This window comes from Porites lutea, chromosome 10, assembly GCF_958299795.1.
Source record: "Porites lutea chromosome 10, jaPorLute2.1, whole genome shotgun sequence".
Lineage (NCBI taxonomy): Eukaryota > Metazoa > Cnidaria > Anthozoa > Scleractinia > Poritidae > Porites > Porites lutea.
The window spans coordinates 12959316-12979946 of record NC_133210.1 but is presented as its reverse complement, the minus strand read 5'-3'; the positions used below and the strand labels follow the sequence as shown (position 1 = coordinate 12979946).

The window sequence follows — 20631 nt, the reverse complement described above, 5'->3', positions numbered from 1 at the left end:
CAATTTTCATTGACACCATAAGCAGCCAGTCTTGTAACATGCCAACCAAGATAGAGTTATTCATGTCAGTAAGTCTTGTTTGTTTCCCTTCCCCTGATTCTCTTGAAAAAAAAAAACTTCAACCCTGACTCATGCAAATATGAGTGTGTATGCCTTTAGTGTATACTGCACATCGTTATTGCGGGCCCTCAGCCACACTTCTTCCTGTGTGGTTAGATATGGCAGACCACAAAAAAATGGTGGAGGCTCTTTAAAACTCTAACATACATCACAACAAACCACTAATTCATGCTAATGATCAGTTAGTGCCACTCAGATTTAGCTGAAGGCTCTTTTGTAGCCTAGGTAGTAAGTCCTGGTAAACATGACAGATACAGTAGTAAGTGTAATGCCCAGAATTATGGGAATCAAAATATTATAACGTGATTCTCTGTCAACAGGCACCCCATGTGAGCCTTTGTACATGATCAGTTTTCTGTCGAGTTGATTTGATGAATCCTAAAAATTGTAGTTCAGAGACTGCTTGAATGAAGCGAGCGCTGTAAGTAAGGTTAAGGCAAATTAAGAAACTTTAATTGTTACTTTGGAAATTTTTCAAAGAAACATGCATTAGAGGTCTCAACATGCCAGAAACTGCCGAGGGCCTGCAGGGCAATTCAGACACTTACACAACTGTTAGGTAAGGAATTAAATTAATGAAAAAAAAAAGATACTGAAGCTGTTCATCTGTTTTCTGTTTCTTCTTTGGTGTGCCTTTTGAGGACTGCTGTTCTGTTGAGGGCTCAAGAACGGCTATAAATGCCTGAGAAAAAAAGAGGGCTTTCGAGCATCAAAATAAGAAGTGTGACAACCTGTCAAATGTTTGTCACTTGGATACAAAAGGTATGGTAGGCTCTCAGACTCCAAGCAGAAATAAGTTACTTACAGATCCTATGGGTCTGGCTTACATTGGAACCTCCCCAGACAGTCAGTAATGTTAGAGCTGCTTGTAAGGTGCTTCCTCATTGGTCACAGAAAACAATAACACATTGTTTATCATTATTTCCCATTGTTTCACAGTTAGGGTATCAAACCAATTGGCTTTTAGGGTTAAGAGCCAACAGCTAATCTAAAGTGACATCAAAATTTTTATGATGTGCATTTATTTACCTGAAGCCAGTCATAGAGGTTAATCAACCTGCCACACTCCTGGTGAAGTTTGTAAGCTATGCATATGTCTGGTAAAGTATCCTGCACCGTTCCTACATCTGTCTGACAACATTGACACTGAAAATAAGAAAAAAGAAGAGCTGTTTCTCAACAGAAGAAAATTTTAGCCTATGGTTTATCTCTCGCCTCTGACTTTCCAGTCATGCTTCTTTCTTGCAAATCAAATGTGTTAACATCATGTATCAAGCAAATTCTGACCTGAAGATAATGCTGAGGATTGCTGAGTGCTGTCTGGATAGCAACACGAGGCATTCCAACCAAATGCTATAATCAATGACAAAACAATGATTCAAATTTTCTCACATGACTTGACTGCAGAGTAAACATTAAATGTTAACAATGGCAGAATTAGCTAGGTTAGCTTATACTCAATGTTTTAAAATAATTATGGAATGAAAGTTGAATAGCCTTTGCCATGCAAATGGCTTGACCTTCACATGGCTCCAAAGACCACGTAAAATGGTGGTCTTGTCTCCAGTAGGGGATGTATAGTGTCCTTTACTAGCGCTTTTGTTCTAAATACACTGACACTCATTTTTTTTATTTACAAGTTCAGTGCACACCTGTTCAATACATTCCAGCACTCCAGTGTTCAGTACAATAATTCATTTAATATGAAACACATAACTGGGAACTAAGCATAACTAAGAAAAGATGGCACAGTACATACAAAATGCAATAATAATAATTATTATAAAACCAGAAACTCATAAGGGGTTATGGGTTTCTGATAAAACTTAATCATACACTGGTAAAAGGTAAAAAACAGTCAAGTAAAAATATACGTTAAAAGTAAAAATTAGGGTGCAAATAAACTCAAATAAAATTAAAAAATAATAAAACAAAAGTTGCATCCAAACCTTTCTTGTTGTTTGTACATTGTCATAGTACATAACTTCATTCAGTGGCAGGTTACGTGGACAAGACAGGTATTTTCTGATAAAAAAAATAGCAAATTAATTTATTGTTATTGTATTGACTATTAATTTAGTTGTTCTGCAATATTTTTCTTCTGTACTCTTTACTGATCTTCAATGTTACCTGAACATGTCATCTAATATGTCCACCGCTCTTTGCCGCAACTTATCATATGGGGATTCTTTCCTTTTCTGCTTTGCTGCATTCATGAGTCTCTGCCATAAAAACAAATACAAAAGAGTTTAAAGATCTTGTGAAAAGGAAAAAGGAAAAGCTGTATGTTAATCATGTACATTTCAGTGACTTATGATGTGAGTATAAATTTAGCACTCGGATCTAGAAGTGGAGACTGATGTTTGTGAATCTAAGAATTTGCACGTTTGAACATTACCTTCCTACATGATTTATCTGGGATCATAATAACCAACTAGTAATCATTATGGTTGTTATGACAGACCTCTTGCAGTTCAAATCTATTTGCAACAGTTGAAAGTGCCTCCTTCTGACTTGAATTTGATCTCTGTTCTTGATTCTCTTGAGCAGCTGTAAGTATAAAGGACAGTGGCATTCAGTAAAGTCTGTTTGAAACAAAAAAGGTAAGGAAGCATGTAAACCACCTAGATGATTTATTTTTTGAAAAAAATCAACCAATACTGGATGAGGTTGCCCTCCGAGTTCAATAACTGTTTCATTGTTCGATCACAAATTGCCCTTTGAAAGGACGCATTCACAAGAAGGAGAAAAGCGTGGTTTCATTTACGCATAAGCAGAATATAATTGCAGCCGAACACAGTTGGATGACATTGCATATGAGCCGACCATTATTTGTGGGCAATTATTTGCAGATAACATGGTGGGCTCTCAACCAATGAAAACGAAGAAAATTTGCATGAAATGATACTATTGTTTACCCATGAAGTGCTTAGGTACTTCAAGACACTTCTTTGTAAATGTTAATGTGTCCTTGCCTAGTCCCTAGGCCTCATTTTTCCTCGCTGCCAAAGTGTTTCGGGTCAACTGGTCCGTTCGCCTCAGATATGTCACCGAAACGAATTGACCGAGAGGGACTGCAAAAACGCCGTACAGGAACTAGGCAAAATGTGTCCCAAATCAAATTGGAATTTGGAAGTGTTGGTTTTTGAGGAGAGCAAAAAACTGGAGTACCTGGAGAAAAACCTCTTGAAGCAAGGACAAAAACAAACAACAAACTCTACCCACATGTCATCAATGCCAACACTTGAACCAGGGCCATACATTGATGGGAGGCAACTGTGCACCCTTAACCTTGGTTCCTAACCTTAATATCAACACATTGATTCCCTATACTGTTCACTATCATTTTTTTTTTAATTCTTGTGGTACTATTTTCATTATTTTTACTCACTCTCATGACCGGTATGTTTGATCAAGAAAGAATAATACAAGAAGAAACGAAATGCCAACAACTTCTGTTACAGTACATTAACCATTTAGTTTAACAGCTTGGCTGAGTCCAGGCCTACCTTTTGGGGGTGTGGGCACAAATGGGATTCACAGGTCCCATGTGAAGTACCTTACCATCCCTACCCATTCCTACAGCTTTGATAAACAGACACTATGGGTGGCCACTGCCAGAGAATTTTACATCCCTAGTGGTCCTTTTACATCCAACAAGAGTCAGATCAATAATAAGTGTTGAACATTTGCAGATGTGAGATGATGGCAGTAGCCCATTCTATTTGGGTATTTAATGACCCTCACTGTTAGTTTGGCCAGGATTTGAGCCCAGGCCTGCCACTCGCAAGGTGTCCTACTACTGGCAATTGTAAATCAAATTTCGACAAGACAGCCAATTAAAATGTTACTTTACCACTAAGATCTTCAAACTGGCCAACAAGTCGTGCAATAAGATCTCTTGATTCCTTTAGCTCTTGGCGATACCTAAAACCAGCAAAAAATATTAAGCAGTTCAGAGAAAATGCCAATTGAACACTTCAATTCCTGGGACAGATTCAGATCTTCAAGTAAGAGAGGGGCCCAACCTCAAAAACAATATTTTTCTGCTGTCATTAAAAGCCAGGGGCCAGGGATTTTCCCCAGCTATTATAAACATGGCCCCCAGCTACTTGCAAAGGAAAATAGAAGAAAAATAAAACCAAAAGAAATCCCTGGCTCTTTGATTCCCCGCCTACTTGTTGTATTTACCAGGCAACTTGAAATCTTAGAGACATCCCTGCCTTAAAATAAGATGGGCAACCCAGACCCCCTGGGCCCTTCCCTAAATTTGCCACTGTATTCCTTCTCTCAAAATTCAATAAGAATACCATATTTTAAAACTATCAACGAATGCTGCAAAACAAAGAAAATAATGCAGGATACTCTCATTTAAACGGTCACACCATAGATAGGGATTCTTTTACAAGTCACATTACACTGGTCATGAGCACACAATCAATCACTGCTCCAACATTACCTAACTAAAGCCAATAGTTTCCATTCAAACACAATAACATTTTTGAATACTGATAAGGGTTAGGGGTCATTTTTGGTCCTGTTTATTTAATACCTGCAGTACTGTGACCAGTATTAAAGACAAACCTGCCATGTCATCATAGGATTTCATTGACAGACCTTAAGTGATGCACCAGTATCAATTCATTTTTTTTTCTTGTCTGAGTCTGCCAAGAGAGAATACTGGAACAGCTTGGGATAAGTACATGGATAAGTGAATTTCACCAAATTTATTTTTACACCAATTAAATGCTTGAAATTAATCAGAAGTTGGTTTCCAGAAGGGTCGGCAAACTGTCAAGAGAAATAATATGGGACAACATACTCTCCTGGTGTGTCGCTATTGTTTGCTTTGAGGCAGTTGTGCATTGACTTGATAGCATTTCAAACAATCAAATAAAATGTGCGGATGTTCCAGGAAAAGAACTTAAGTGAAAATCACATATCCCGGCCAACGCTTTAAGATTCCCTCTCTATCTCATCATTCTCTCTTGAGTCTACCTAATAATTGCCTCTGGGGGTGAAGGGAAATTCTGTGTCCTCACTGCTTAGAACAAGAAATCTAACATGAAATGTAACGATTGTACTCACATTTTAGGGTCAGTACCTTCTAAAGCATTCCCCACAACATCAACACATTTCTGAAGTAGGGGAAGAAGCTCATCTCTGGAGCAAACTCTATTAACAGGAAAAATCCATATTCACCTTCCCATAAAAAAAATCCATGCAGTAAACTGATTCTAACAGCATGAAGCAGTAGCTACAGTATTCAAGATTTTTTACTTATCCTCACTAGTTTTGTGCTGTGGTTTTGTTTTTCAAAAGGTCATTTTTCCAAAATGGTCAACAACATTAATAGATTCACAATACATATAATTACCACAAAGGAAACAAAACTTTGTCTCAGTAAATATCAATTTTTACAAATACCACTGCAAAAAATGCTCCAAACTTAAAATTTTGTAAAATATTGTAAATCATGTCTTCAAAGTCATCGTACCTCAGTAGAGACATTGCTTCCTTATACTCTTCCTTATCATAGATGTTATTTGCAAGACTGTTTTCATACACATCACAGGCCTGGATTAATCAAAAACTATAAATCATTACAACTTATTATTATATGGCTATAGAATAGTATGCATGCTCTGATTGGATGCTAAGCAGGCATTATTTTCTTGTAAAGACTAGGCATTACTAGCTAAATGTCCAAGGCATATACAATCTGTGTTTAACTTGATAGTAAACATCCTTATGGCCATCCATGTTATGGTCAATTGACAGCTGTCAAAAAGAGTATCTGCTGACCAGTGTTACATGACTGTATTGCGGGCTCAAGTGTACAACTCACTGAGGTGACATGTTTTTTTAAAGTTATCTCCTAACTAGTTATGGGTTTTAATTGACTTCAGGCTCAGGTCCATACTGAAATAACATATTAACCTCAGCCGTTAGGTTAATGAGTGGTATTTAACGCAGGCATTTACATCTACACTGTAAATTGCAAGTATGATCTAGGTGAGGACTCAGCAAAGGATGCAACTGTCTGATGAGGTTGCATACTTTTACCCCAAATAATCACTTCTTTTAACCCTTCAACGCCGTCCAGAAGAAGCCAAAATCAAAATTATGCAAAATTCCAATATTGTGAGAGTTACTTTGTAAACACTGAAGAAATGAAAAGGCAGATGGTACCATGTGAAAGCACTTTCAAAGAGGTTTCTTTTAAATGGTCAAACAGCACAATTTGGTCCACAGACCAAGAGGTCATAACCCCCATTACTAGGTGTGGCCTTATGACCAATGGAACAATATGGTGCACAACCCCTGTGGTCCCTCCAACAAAGTGAAGGGGGTTGTCAGAGAGGAAGTTAATTATTACTTTGCTAGTAAAACCAGCGTGCAAAGAAAGTAGTGTCCAATAGCCCGGGACTAGTGGATTTTGCTGTCAGGCTAGTCAATTTTGTTCTTAACTTGCCCAACGGGCAAGTGAAGATCTTTGAGGAATTCAAATTAAAGAAGACCTGTGAAATCAATTCTGCTCATCCAAATGGTTTTGAGGCTAGTGGAAATGACGTTTGGGCTAGTATATGCTAGCTTCAGCTTGCCCAAATGGTAAGGTTTAAAAATGACTTTCTTTGCACCCTGAAAACTGTTAGTGACAATTCCCCTAATATTAAAAATTTTATTTTCCACTCCCTTACAAAGACAAAATTACTAGATGTTTGAAAACTAGATGACTTTACATTACCTTCTTTCCAAGAGGGTATCTTGGCAGATTGCTGGTCACAATGTGAAGACACTGTAGAACTGGGAAAAAACACCAATGATACTTGTCAAGATCATCCAAAAGCTGGCCAATTACATCCTGTAAAGAGATGATAACCATTTTTTAAATAGAGTTTTTCTGTATCCCCTGTTTTTCATTGACTGCTGCACGTTGGCATTTTTTGAATAAATTCTTCAACATTCAACCTCCAATCTTCTCTCACCCGCAAAACACATAAAATAGCGACTGGGTACAAGTCTGTTAGTCTAATATTCACTGAACTTGCCTGCCTTTCTAAGAGCATCTTTAGAAAGCGAGAAAGTTCTTACTCATGTCGTGGTCTGAAGGCAGCTTTGATCCCGAGATGCAATAGCAGATTAATTGAGTCTCATTAACCTTCCGTGGGTCAGTCCTCTGGAATTTAGTTAATAATAATATTATTCCTCTGAACCTCATGGCCTCTGAGTCAATAGCCCATGGGCCATTTGTGCTTGAAAAATAATTGTTAAATATCAAGTATTATTCAAATGACTGACCTTTGTGAAGGAATCCTCCAGTAACAGTTTAAGTTGCTTTGAGGGTGGTTCACCTTCGACAAACCTACAATAAACATGAAGTGACATTGGCAGTGTTTTATAGGAAACTTACCAACAGACACATGTTGGATGAAATTAATAAGCCTTACCTACGGAAAGATATAGTTTTTCTGAACATCTCAACTTGTTTATGACTCAATTGATCCAGGATATCATTTCTACTGTCTACTGAAACACTGCAAAGAACACTCAAAGGGCTCTCAAAATAGTGCTCCATCAGGCAAAACTGAAAGATAACAATAACATTAAAACTAACACTTAGAACTTCTAAAGGCTGTGCAATAAGAAAAATTAAAGGAAGCCCCCTAAACTCTGAACCTCATTAGAGAATGCAGAGTTCAAGGGAGTGTAAAGAATACAACAGTCAATCAAAGGCAAAAGTAAAGGGTAATTTTCCACTGGCTGAGTGTAACGAATTAAGTGGAAAATGTTTTTCTCACACACCGCTGGGAGCCTGGTTATAGGTCATGTGACTGAAGGGCGGGCAGTTGCTGTTGTTGCGTCCGCCATTACTGACCTTCCCACCCACCCACCCTGAGATTTCAGTTTTGTATGCTGTTAAATGTACGGTGCAACTTTGTAGTTTTGTTAGCGTCCTACCTTTCCAAGGTTATGATATGTATGCATTTTTTGAGTTTAAAATAAAGGTCAGGCTGTGGCGGTTGGCTTGGCATGGCTACCAGTGGTGTGTGAGAAATTAAAGATCAAAAAAGTTAAAGGCTCCTTATTTGATGTGTGGCTTGAAATGGCCGTCATCTGATTAATATAACAATGATGGGGTTGATGGTGTGCTCACTATACCCTCTACGTTGCACATCAACCAACTGTGCTAATCCTAAACTAGCCTGGTAGACATTATATCTTTTAACTGCTAATGTGATACAAGAAAAAGCTTAACCAAAAATGAATTGAATACATAAAAAAAGAAGTGATAAACCTTGACTGACTAATGAGAAGATAACACCAAACATCCAATCAGAGCTCAAAATTAAAAAAAATCCTGAGGTCACCTTTGGCGACCAACTGGAGAAATGTAGTCACCACATGCACATTTTTATTTGCCAGTTTGTATGATGTAAATGATGCAGCTCATAGTATAAAGTGATCCATTAGATTGATCGTTTGAAAACACCGAATAGATCTGGACATAAACTGGCTTTTTTATGCGATTTGGCACATTTTTTAAGACGAAAGCAAAGCAAAGTAAGATGAAATGTTTGTTTTAACTATGCTCTTTTAATTTAAATCTAAGTCATAGAGAAATGTGGTCGTTAAAGTAGCAACTAAACCAGAATTTTCAGTCGCCAAGGAGAAAATGTTAGTTGCATTGGTGACCGTATCAGTCGCGATTTCAAGCCCTGCCAATGATACGTCACTAATATTTTAAAACACCGAGATGTACCTGAAGTCCTCTGGCAAAATTTTGGAGAGAGAAATCATGGAAAAGGAAATTCTCATACAGAAATCTGAACACTCTAGCTCCAAGCTTGAAAGGAAACTTGGCAGTCATCAACACCTTAAACAAACAGACTCAAAGTAAAAACTAATAAATTAATATTAATAATGAATACTAAATTAATATTGACAAGTTGGGCAAAGACTGGGCACTATCGATAACCAATACAGCGTCTACTAGGTCGCACTCTGCAGGGAAGGGGGTGGGTACTTCCATAAACTTTGGATAGGTGTGGTGTCGCCCAGGTTCTTAAACCCTGACCCTATTTAAGGATCAGACAAAAGAAACCATTTGAGGCCCACACCCAAAAAATGACATCCTATACAAGGGGGGAAAATGAAAATTTAATAGCGACACACAAACCTTCATTAAAATTAATTGCTTTCCTAATACTCTTAAGGGATAGCTCAGACTTTACAGACAATTTGTTTTTTTTGTAGCTGGGCATTTATGCGCTTGAATATAGAATGATTTATAATTTAATATTACCTTGTTGATAATCTCCAGAACACAGATGTGCGATGGTTGAGATTGAAATCTCTCAATAGCTAACACACTGGAAACAGCATGTGGAAGAACCCTGTGGATAGTTGTCACGGCCGTTGCAATTCCAAACACTAAAACCAATGGAAGCTCACTCAAATATAGACTGCAAAGAAAAAGAGACAGTAGCTAGTTAGGCAAGCCTGAGGGTAAAGGTCATGTTCACAAAAAAACAGCTAGCCAACTTGTCAAAATACAGTAAAACCCTGTTTAAATACCGAAACTGAGGGGGCCATAGAAGTGTCCATATTAACAGGGTGTCCGTATTATAAGCAGGTTGAATTTTATTTAGAGACAATGTAAGGGCTTTCTTTCCCTGTGGGCAAAGCAAACTGTCCGTAATAATGAGGTGTCTGTATTAAGCAGTGGACCATAAAGGAAGGTTGAACTGTACATAAGTTTCCTTAACCCTTTCAGCCCCAATATCCACATACAAATTCTCCAAACTGATCTCTATACATTTCCTTAAAGAATAAGTTGAGAGAATTTGATAAAAGATCACGGCATTTTCTCTTTGGTGATCATTTTATTAATTCTCATAACCTAATCTCTTGATGATGTATACATATCATCAGGAGAAAATTTATGTTGGTCACCATCGGAACTTAAAAGGCTTATAAACCCTTCCGTGGTTTTTTTCAAGTTTTGATGGAGATCATTTAGCAAAAGTCTGTTAATACCACTGAAAAGAGTACCTTAACATTAATAAACTTGCCATATTTGAAAGCAATATGTCTAAAGCGAGCAAAGATAGTTATAGCTCCCCATAGTCACTAAATTTAACAGATATTTGTATGGTTGGGGCCAAATTAGTCCCCCATAGCATACAAACGTCTTTAAAAATGTTGAGACATTGAGCTGCGCAATCCTTGTTCTTTGTCTTACTACAAATAACTCTCACACTATAATTGTGTACACTATAAGTACAGACCAAAATGTGATTAATCACTTCAGGTGATACCTGCAAATTGAGACAAAATTTTGAACAATGGCAGGAGAAAAACCTTCAAAGTCTTCAAAGATGACAACCAAAGGAGGATGATCTACAAGATTAAAAGGAATATGGATGATATAAACTTATATTTGAACACATAGCTTACATGGAAACTCAATAATATTCAAGGTTCTCATTTGACCTCTTTCCTATCCACACATCAAGAAAAACAGCTCAGGAGTTCTGTAAACTTATATTTGAACACATAGCTTACATGGAAACTCAACAATATTCAAGGTTCTCATTTGACCTCTTTCCTATCCACACATCAAGAAAAACAGCTCAGGAGTTCTGTACTGAAAACAGTGTGTCTTGTATGTCTTTTTTCTTCCTTTTTTTTGCCTTATTTAGTTATTTATTTATTTACTTTCTGGTGAGCAAATTATTCTGTAATGGAAAACCAAAAAAACTGCCAAAAAAAGTTGAGCTTGGAGCACTGCACCAACATGGGGCAGAGGTCCAGGTCTTGAAATCAATGCCATGTGTGGTTTGAATTCTTGTTGGATCTTATCCTTCCTCCCCATCTCCTCTAAAACCAACACTTTTTCACATCTTGGATCACAAACATGTCCAGATGAGTTGTCTTGAGAGCTGGTCATGTGCTTTCAGGGGTAACCAAATCACATTTTTACCTGAATACTGAGGTCGTTGAGAGCTACGCCTTTTTCGGGGGTCATCGTGCTGAAAAGAAAATAGTTTACAATAATTTTTAGCCTGAAGTGTGGTCTTTCCTCTAAATAAACTAAATATGACAAGGAAATGACTGAAAATGAGAAAAAAAGCTAGCACTGTTTTAAATGTATTTTTGTATAATTTTAGCATTTTCCTTTTAATTAGCCATATTATCAATATAATAAGTTTTTGATCCTTTATTTATTCCTCATTTGCGTGAAAAGGTATTACTGTTATTTTTTGTTTTCAATTTAATAATATTTAGCTGAATAATACAGTACAATTTAATCAGTATACAAAACAACATTCAAGGGCCAAAAATACTGGCCTTAATCCATTTTTTTTCTTTAATAATGTTATAGAAGTAAAAGTAACACTTTTTTTAGACATTTTCATTAAGTTAGCTTCACTTTTGTTCAGTATGTAATTAGTATAGGTAATAGCATGATTTGTAGTGATATTTAGCATAAATACCATGAGTGATATTTCAAAATTGTTATACGTAATTTCACGAGCCGTTAGGCGAGTGAATTTTGGGACAATTTTGAAATATCACGAGTGGTATTTATGCCATATATCACGTACAAATCATGCTATTATTTGTTTATACTACAACCCACAAAGGTTTTGTAATTTTCACATGTAGGTATTTCAAATTAAGCTGAAATACCACTGCTCTAAGCCAATCAAATTGCAGAAATTTCTCATGTAGTAGTATAAACACAGAGAACAAGAGATAATATTATTACTGTGCAATCAATTAAAAATTGCACATTTACAAAAAACTTACTTACTTTCAAAAATTTATATACGTCCCTCAATAAAAGGAATCTTGATCAGGTTATGTTGTCGGGATGCTGTCAGTAGATGTTTGAAATTGAGCTTTGAAACTGTAATATTGCATTTAAAATTTTTATAACTTGTACATATTATATTTGAAATGAACCTGTGAAGAGGCTGACTTGGTTAAACCTATTTCCAGTTAAAAATAGTTTATATTAAGTAAGTAAGGTCTGTGGTGTTTAGAATTACTGTGTACTTCCAGATAAAAAGAGTTAAGGGTTCATGCATAGGTTAAATCCGTTCTCAGGTTAAACCAGGATATTTTTTGTCTCCCATGAATGAAGATTTAGGAAACAAAGGAAAAAATCTGAATCAAATGTAGGTTAATTTACCAGTTTAACCTGAGATTGACTTTTCCTACAACATAGCTGTTGTAGTTTTAAAATCTTTTATCTCAGATAATTTTTGTTTTTCTTCTGTTTTGGGGTATGGTGATGTACGCTAATGAAGTTGAAACGAAATAAAAATAAAAATTACCTGAAGAAAAAATTTAACTACAACATGGCCACTGTGAAGTTAAAAAAATGGAAATTCAGAAATCTAAGTTCAGTAAGTTGTCTTTAGTTATTAAGTTGTATAAATTAATGATTTATGGCTTCATGTAATCATTATCAAAAAAAAAATTTTACATGATTTGTGGTAATATTTATAGAAAAAGAAATGCCGAGGAAAATTGGAGTCTTTGATATGTGAGATGTTGATTATGAGAGATAAAAGACCTACGCTAAACACTCAAGCAGAATCCATCCATGCAAAACTTTTTATTTAATAAATATTGTAATAAATATTGTAATTTGTCCATTTTCAAGTTTAAATTTAGATGGACTTTTTGCACTTTCTTTTTCTATAAATTAATATTACCACGAGTCATGTTAACTTCTTATCTTTATATAATGATGACACGAAGCCATCAAAACGTCAAGTTTCTTTTATATTGTTAATTTTTGTTTTAAAATGAAAAATAGTTAAACGAAAAATACATAAATATTTCCAAACCTTTGTGATTTTCTTATACCAGTGACATAGCACAGGCATGGTGAAACTGCTGATCTTTTTTCCTTGTTCAGTTGGAGTAGAATCATCCTCTTCCTTTGTATGGAAATTAAAGTAAAATCATGTTCAAAGTCATTAGCACGGTTAGACCTCCATCCAGCTAGAAATTCACACTTTTTTGAAGCCTTATGATTAGTGAAAAATAATTTTAAAAAACACACAACAACAACAGCAAATTTTAAAACAAACAAAGGACACAACAACAAAGACAATTAACAACTGCTATTCATTCAAAATATTTCCCCAATTCTGATTGGCTAAAAGCACACGCATAATTCACCATAACCAGTTACTGATGACCAAATTTGGAAGAATTTTGTGTTTAGCGAGGAAATGACGTCAAAAATGCAGTGTCTTTGCAGGTTAAGGAACCATTAATTGAGAAGACCTGGGGATGGCGTTAATTGTTTGTGCTGGGCAAACAATTATGACAGACATTTCACTCATTTCAAGAGTAAGAACTGAGCTAAATAATAGCTAAAAACATGGCAAGAACAGCAAGAAAACAACTCAAAGTGCAACATCGGCTATTTGGAGAATATTTGCGGAGCTGAACAACCCTAAAGGTGCACTATCGAAGATGAACTTAACATGGAGGTAAGCATGTTTGAGCTGTGTTTTTAAACTAGGAATTATTTTGAATGAATAATAAGACAATTATTGAATTCGGCTTTTGTATCATAAGAAGAATTAAAGAGATCTCGGAGGGTGTTATCCGCAATACCCTCCGTGCTCTCCATAATTCTTCATAAGATACTCAGCCTCATGCATTCAGTAATTGTTAATTATCGCAGTGTGGCCCTGGATGAATGTTAATAACATGACTAAAATTACCTGCACTTCATGACCAACAAATTGTGATATCACATTTTTCATGGTTGCTTTCATAACTGAAACAATGATACCATGCAAAAAAAACGGACAGCTATAAATACTAAAAAAACAGTTGGTACAAATAGTGTGAACTCTTATCTTCAAGTAATTAGTAACCTACTACAAAAGTAATGACCCTGCCCCCCCCCCCCCCCCGCTCCCTCCATAACGACAGTAAATTGGGCTGCTGCCCTGTGAAACAGAAACACTCTCACCTGGATAGTTAGAAGAGCTTTAACCCAGATATCCACATACAAATTCTCTAGACTTATCTCAGGGGTTTCAATAAGCACCAATGACCGACGAAAAGCTTCGGCTACATTGCTCAGAGAAGTTGGCTTCTTTTTCCCCCGAAGAAGAAGCAAATAGCTTGAAAAATGTCATGGACAAAAATAGAATTTGTAGAAATGTATGTAACTTAGTATAATTATCATTTGTTAATTGCTTGCAGGAGTTAATTGAATTTTTTTTCTTTAATGTGTGGCTAATAAATCAAAATTTGACTGGACTAAAACCCAAATCTTCTTGAATGGAAAACTCACTCTTTTATACTCAGTTTAGTCCCCTAAACGCTGGAAATTGCTTTTTAGGGCTTTGCAATTTTAAGATTTTCTGTGGGGGCATGCCCCCAGACACCCCGTGAAAACATGGACTGTTCAAACAGACGATTGCTCTATTCAAATCTGCTTGCTACTTCAATTTTTATTGAAACCCCTGTTACCTCCATACATCTCCTTAAAGAATGTTTAGAGAATTTGAAAAAAGATCAAAGAATTATCCTTTTGGTGATCATTTTCTAAATTCTCAAACACTTTTGGGACTGAAAGGGTTAAATGCAACATCAGAAAAAACAAAACTGGAACTTAATTTGCCTTGCATGTTTTAAGAAACAGAAAATTATTGCTAGTATTTAAAAACGACAAAAGTTGACCCTGTCACATTTTATAGGCAAAAAACTACAATAATTTTCGGAATTTCCAGTTAGATCAAATTAGTCACAATTTTCTGTCATGCTATATTTTGGGGGGCAGATAGATTAGGAGGGGGGAGGGGGTGTATTGCAGAAAAGTCTTTTCCTGTTCAAAAGGCTAATTTGCTTATTTATATTTTCCTTTTCATGGAATTGATGGCAGGGGGGACAGGGCATGCAATACCGTCAGGGAGATCTGTCTGCCATTTTGTCTTTTTGCGACCCCAACAATGAATCCCACATTATGATTGGGTTGCTGTAGACAGCCGAATAATTACCATCCAATGTAAAGTTAAAAAATGTATCTCCACACCTGTACAATCTTTGGACCTCAGCAGAGCTACAAATGGAGTCACCTGGTTTCTGAGTTCTTTGGCCAGTTGAGAAAATATCACATCATGATCTGGCATGTTCACACCTGCAAATACAACATTTATAACAAACATTCAACTCTTTCTGAGGGTGCTTACCATTAATTTTGTCAGACCTGGCTGGCCAGACTAAGGTCCTGTTTGCACTATGACAGAAAAATAGAGAGTTGGGGTTTGAAAATTTTGTTGTCACCATTTTTTGGTTTTTGCAACCTTGTCCACACCTGAGACAAGTACAAGTTTTTGTGTAACCAAAACATCAACTGAAGAAACTATAAGTGGTCATGTTCCCAAATAAGATAATCTGGATAGCTGTCAAGAAACAAAGGGTTTTGTTGATTGAAAAAAATCGGTGTGCTTACTTGCCCGAAATGAGTATGCGAAATGACTGTCATTTCACACTACAAGTGTATGTGCCTTACAAGTGGTTTCACTCCCATTCCACCCACTTCTAGGGGAGACTGGCGCATAGTATATGCATACCTTGCTTTGCCAAGTGATTCACACTTCATCTGTTAACTTTGTTCTTTTGTTTTCGTTTAATTATGAAAGGACAACAAAAAGCTAAGTTTATTTTTTATGCTAAAGAAAATGGCAGTTGAACCTGAAAAGCATGAAGATGAGCTGGATAAGGATGGTTAAGCTGGAGAAGTCAGTTTGATGATTTTTTTTTTTTGACAACAAATTAACAACATTAATACACAGCAGAAAGTAAAAAAAAAAAAAAGTAAATAAATATGTCAGTAAGTAACAAAACAAATTACAATAAAAGTAAAGAGTATTGGAAAATAAATAGTAATAAAAATTATAAAAAAATTAAAAAAAACCTGTCAGTTGCCACACATATTCAATATTGTTTGCCACAATTTTCAATGCGATACTGTTCAAAAAGCTGACGTAAAAATTCCTCTAAATTAGGTTTCAGTTTGATGATATCAATTGTTCAAAGCTGTTCAAAGTCTCAATATCATAGTCCAACCCAGACCGTTTTTGAAATGATCCAATTTAAAATGCCATGTGAGACATGACCCACTTTGATTACATGTAATTTCTAGGTTGAACACTGATGTAATGTAGAATGGGGAAACTGTTCTAAGAACTTTTCTTCTAAATTGCAGAAACAAAAGAAATGTGCTGCTCGCTTTGTAACTTTCTTCAGTTATGATTGCAGTACTTGTGAATTGTTTCAAAATTTAAAGTGGTCAAAACTTGTCCATCACCGTTTAGTTAATAGTAAGGCAAAAATGACGCATAGCATTGTAAATAACATGGCTCCTGAATATCTGACTTTGCATTTTGTTTGTCCCTGTGATTAAACTACTTGTAACCTAAGAGAGAATGAATACAAGCTCGCTATTTTTTTTTTTTGTTAGTTTTTTCTTAGATTCTAGTTTAGTTAGTTTTCTATACTAGGGCGTAAATGGGGAAAACCTAAAGAACCTAAAGAAAATACCATGAATAAATAAAGTTACCTGCCTAAAAATAAAAATAAAAATTGCGGTTAATTTCGTGTTCTTTCAACCTATCTGAAAAGGTATACACATCCTTTTTGCAGTGCTTTGCAACAGTAACAAGGCTTGTTCCTGGTGCAAAGTAATGGATAACACGTTGGTATCAATTTGCTGTCAGATCATATTGGTTCATTCTCTGCTATCCATGTAGCAGCAAATTTTTTACTCTGTAACTGTACCTTAATTTTCACTGCAATGGATGGTCACCAGATTTGATTCATGCCAATTTACAAAGACTGTTCTAACAATACAGTCCTCCCCAACAAAGCGGTAATTCAGTTTAGATTTTTGGTCATAACTGCACGATCATCACTTTGAATGAACACCCAAAACTACAACATAACAAGCACAACCAATGACAAGGCCATGTGACTTTGAAGAGGGGGAAAACAAAAACAGGGAACCCAACCACCACAGTCCAGCGTGCAAAGAAAGTCATGTCTGATGCCCCAAGGCTAGTGGATTTTGCTATCCGGCTAGTGATTTTTGTTCTTAACTTGCCCAATGGGCAAGTGCTGTTTTTTTGAAAAATTCAAATTACAGAAGGATTGTAACCAATTCTGCTAATCAAAAAGGGTTTCGGGGTACTATTTGAAATGACTTGTGGGCTAGTACATGCTAGCTACAGCTCGCCAAAATGGTAGGCTGTAAAACCGACTTTCTTTGCACCCTGCAGTCACTGTTGGTTTTGAGTTGATAACAGTCACTTGAATCTGTCTTGACTTATACCCTTTAAGCCCCAATATCCACATACAAATTCTCCAAACTGATCTCCATACATTTCCTTAAAGAATGTGTTGAGAAAATTTGATAAAAGATCAAAGCATTTTCTCTTAGAAGATCAATTTATTAATTCTTTTAACCTAATCTCTGCACAATCTATGGATATGGTTACGAGAAAATTGATATTGGTCACCTTTGGGACTTAAAGGGTAAAGAAGTCTAAATGCACTTACCAGTTATAAGTGCAGCTGTTGGTATTTCATGTATAACAACAGATACCTCAGAAACCAAAGAACTCATCTTATGAGCAGACTTAATGAATTCCAGAAGATCGGAGAATATTTTGCTGTTCATCTGTGTCTGTAGATGCTTCAAAAAAAAAAAATATTCAGTTCTTACTAGGTCCAGGGTTCATATAGATATATCAACTAAGAGAAGATATTTAACAATTATTCCTCGAGCCCGAATGGGCTCTGCATCAATAGCCCATGCGGCCAAAGGCTGAATGGGCTATCAACTCAGAGGCCATGAGGGAGAGAGGAATAATTGTTTTAGTAAAAACCAACTAGTTGGTCAAAAATATCGAGCCAATACAATCTTAGCTAGTTAAAGCTAGACTTTAATCCTTTTTTGCCACCAATAAGCCGATGCTTTTAGCTACTAGTGAGCTATAACTTATAGCCTAGTAGTAGCTCATACAATCAGAATGCAGCATTGACAATAGACCACTAGTTGGATTTTACTAATACTGAATACCCTATTGTATTCCTACACAATGCAATGACTGATCAGGATGGATGAAAATATGCAAGTCTTGGCAATCTGTGCAACTAGCATGACCAGGTGGAGATGATGATAAAGTATAGCTTGAAACACGTCTTTCTCCTCCACTAGCCTGCAGGCCTATTTTGAGGCGCAAACGACGTCACTATTTTAGGAACGAATGCTCTCCTACCATCTTGGACGTTGAAACTGACAGAGAGTTGGGGCGAGTCAAAAACTGATTTCCTGAGATTTTCTGAGGTTTTTGTTTTTGCATTCAAGAAGGTGGAGGGCAAAAAGTGAAAAGAGATAAGTCAAATCTGAAATATAACGCGTCAAAGCTGGTAAAAAAGAGCATTAGTAAAAGGAAGAATTACTGAGCCACCACAATTAATATAGTATGTTTCCCAGTATCCCACTACTTCAGTTTAACATTGCAATGTCAATTTTCCTTCCGTACTTCCTCTGAGTTTCCATTAAAAAATGCCTGCTCTGTAGGCTATCCCGCACAAGTTAAATCTCAGTCACCTATGACTGCAAAAATCAATGATATCACATGTGGTAAAAGGAATATGGTTTAAAAAAAAAAATGGAAAATCAACTCTTACCTCAATCTCCTTTTTAATAGAATTCCAGCATTCATTATAATTTACATTTCTTAGCTTACGATGAGAGTGACTTTCACCACAAACTTCAGGAAAGTAATCCTCTACAAAGATAAAATACACTGTTAGTTCGAAATCCTGTTTTTCATTAAGAGTGAATTTCAGTGGAGTGGTTAGATGGGATCACAGACATATTTTCAGACGTCACTTCCCTAAGATGCAGAATTTCCATTATTATCAGAAATTCGCAGGCTATTGAGTGGCAAGGGCACCAGCAATCAGTAGTAAAACCAAGATGCCACAACCAGTTGCAAAAATACTGGAGACACTGTACCTTATCTTGGCTCGACTGACCTGCTTATGACCTTACGCTTGTCATCCCCCCTCCTTCCCATATCAAAGTTGAAAGCAATACAAGACCATGCTCAAAAAACTTGGAGGAACAACTTCGAATGGAGGGGAGGAGGGAGGTGTGTAATATATCCAACAGACGTGTGACTAGCAGCGATTTGAAGTAAGAAAGGTCGGTTTTTTGTCAGAGTGTCTCAACATTTTTGCAACTGTTTGTAGTAGCAAGAGAGAAGCTCCAGAAGGAACCTAGACCAAGCCCAGCGAGTGTTGTGTTTCCCTTGGAGTGATTCTTTCTTTTGGAAAATAACAGAGAAAAATATTAAGAGAACAGGTAGCCAACAATGGTTACCCAACACCAAAAAACACCATTTAAAATCCACAGTGAGACTTTGAGATTTTGTCTTTGTCTTGAGCTTGTGGTCATCAACCTGATGAATATTACGTTGGTAAGTACAAAATGCAGACTGCAGACTGCTGCAGACCATTGTCTTCACCACGCAAAATGAAAACGTGACAACAATAATCCCATTGTTTTCTAACACTGAATACAATGGTCTGCAGTCAGTCTGCAGTCTGCATTTTGTACTGTCCAAATATTACATCTTTCTCGAGCGGTGCAAATTTCAAGCATGCCCATCCCATCTTCTCAGGAATTTTTCAGGCATTTTTGGAAGGATGGGTGTACATGTGTGTGTGTGTGGAGGAGCTGGGAGAGAGAAGGAGAGCACGGGGTATAAACAAACGTTTAAGGGTCGTCTGGAAACAAGGAAAGCTTGCGTGTGCTGTGTGCTTGAAACCTCGGGCTTCGAAACTATCAATCAATAAACAACTTTATTTAAGTGTCTAGTCTTCTAGCTTGCCGTCAGGCCTACTATTCGGGGACAGTAGAACTAAACTACTACAATTCAAACCTGCACTTCGCTTTCTTGGACTCTTTGCTGTAGATTTCTTGATCAGAAAGCATCCCTGATGACCAAAAGTTAGATATCATGAATATAGGAGAGAAACAAGAGCAAATTTTCGGTCATTTTCGAGGCAGCTTACCTTAGAAACAGAACTTGTCGTCTCATCCGCCATGATGGTTTTTTGGATAGCGGTTTTCGCGCGCGGGCGCGTTATATTCGTTCCAGGTGCCCCGGCCATCTGTTGGGTGGAGTCACGTGAAACACGTGGAGTGGCGATCGAAAAACGAGCACGAGATCTAGAGGGTACACGAGCCGTGTTTCCAAAAGAAAAGTAAGAACAACTCTATTTTTGTTTTCTGTATTTATTTTTTGCTGTCACTCTTCTTGCCGTAAGGATCAGTTTACTGTTTTATTTTTAAAATTTGGTGTTGAAGATTTTCAGTGATCCAGGTCTACTAAAGATCTGGCGGATCCTCACTGGTTTGTCGTTGTGGTTTTGCCTTTACAAGCGTTTTTG

At 36.6% G+C, this 20631-nt stretch overlaps 1 protein-coding gene across 1 annotated transcript; it reads right to left on the bottom strand.

The window, feature by feature from the left end:
- Nucleotides 1-132: 132 nt before the first annotated feature.
- LOC140950083 (origin recognition complex subunit 3-like) lies at nucleotides 133-20286 on the bottom strand. The gene is made up of 24 exons (XM_073399258.1): nucleotides 20254-20286; nucleotides 20121-20175; nucleotides 18862-18962; nucleotides 17725-17860; nucleotides 15200-15304; nucleotides 13878-13933; nucleotides 12987-13079; nucleotides 11108-11156; nucleotides 10443-10524; nucleotides 9428-9587; nucleotides 8885-8998; nucleotides 7572-7708; nucleotides 7423-7486; nucleotides 6869-6985; nucleotides 5618-5697; nucleotides 5209-5295; nucleotides 3977-4047; nucleotides 2585-2670; nucleotides 2251-2342; nucleotides 2070-2145; nucleotides 1408-1473; nucleotides 1150-1266; nucleotides 714-802; nucleotides 133-539 (listed from the first exon to the last, which is right to left on the bottom strand). Exons 1-24 carry the CDS (start codon nucleotides 20284-20286, stop codon nucleotides 434-436), a joined length of 2172 nt encoding a protein of 723 aa, XP_073255359.1. The 3' UTR covers nucleotides 133-433.
- Between the last annotated feature and the right edge of the window lie 345 nt (nucleotides 20287-20631).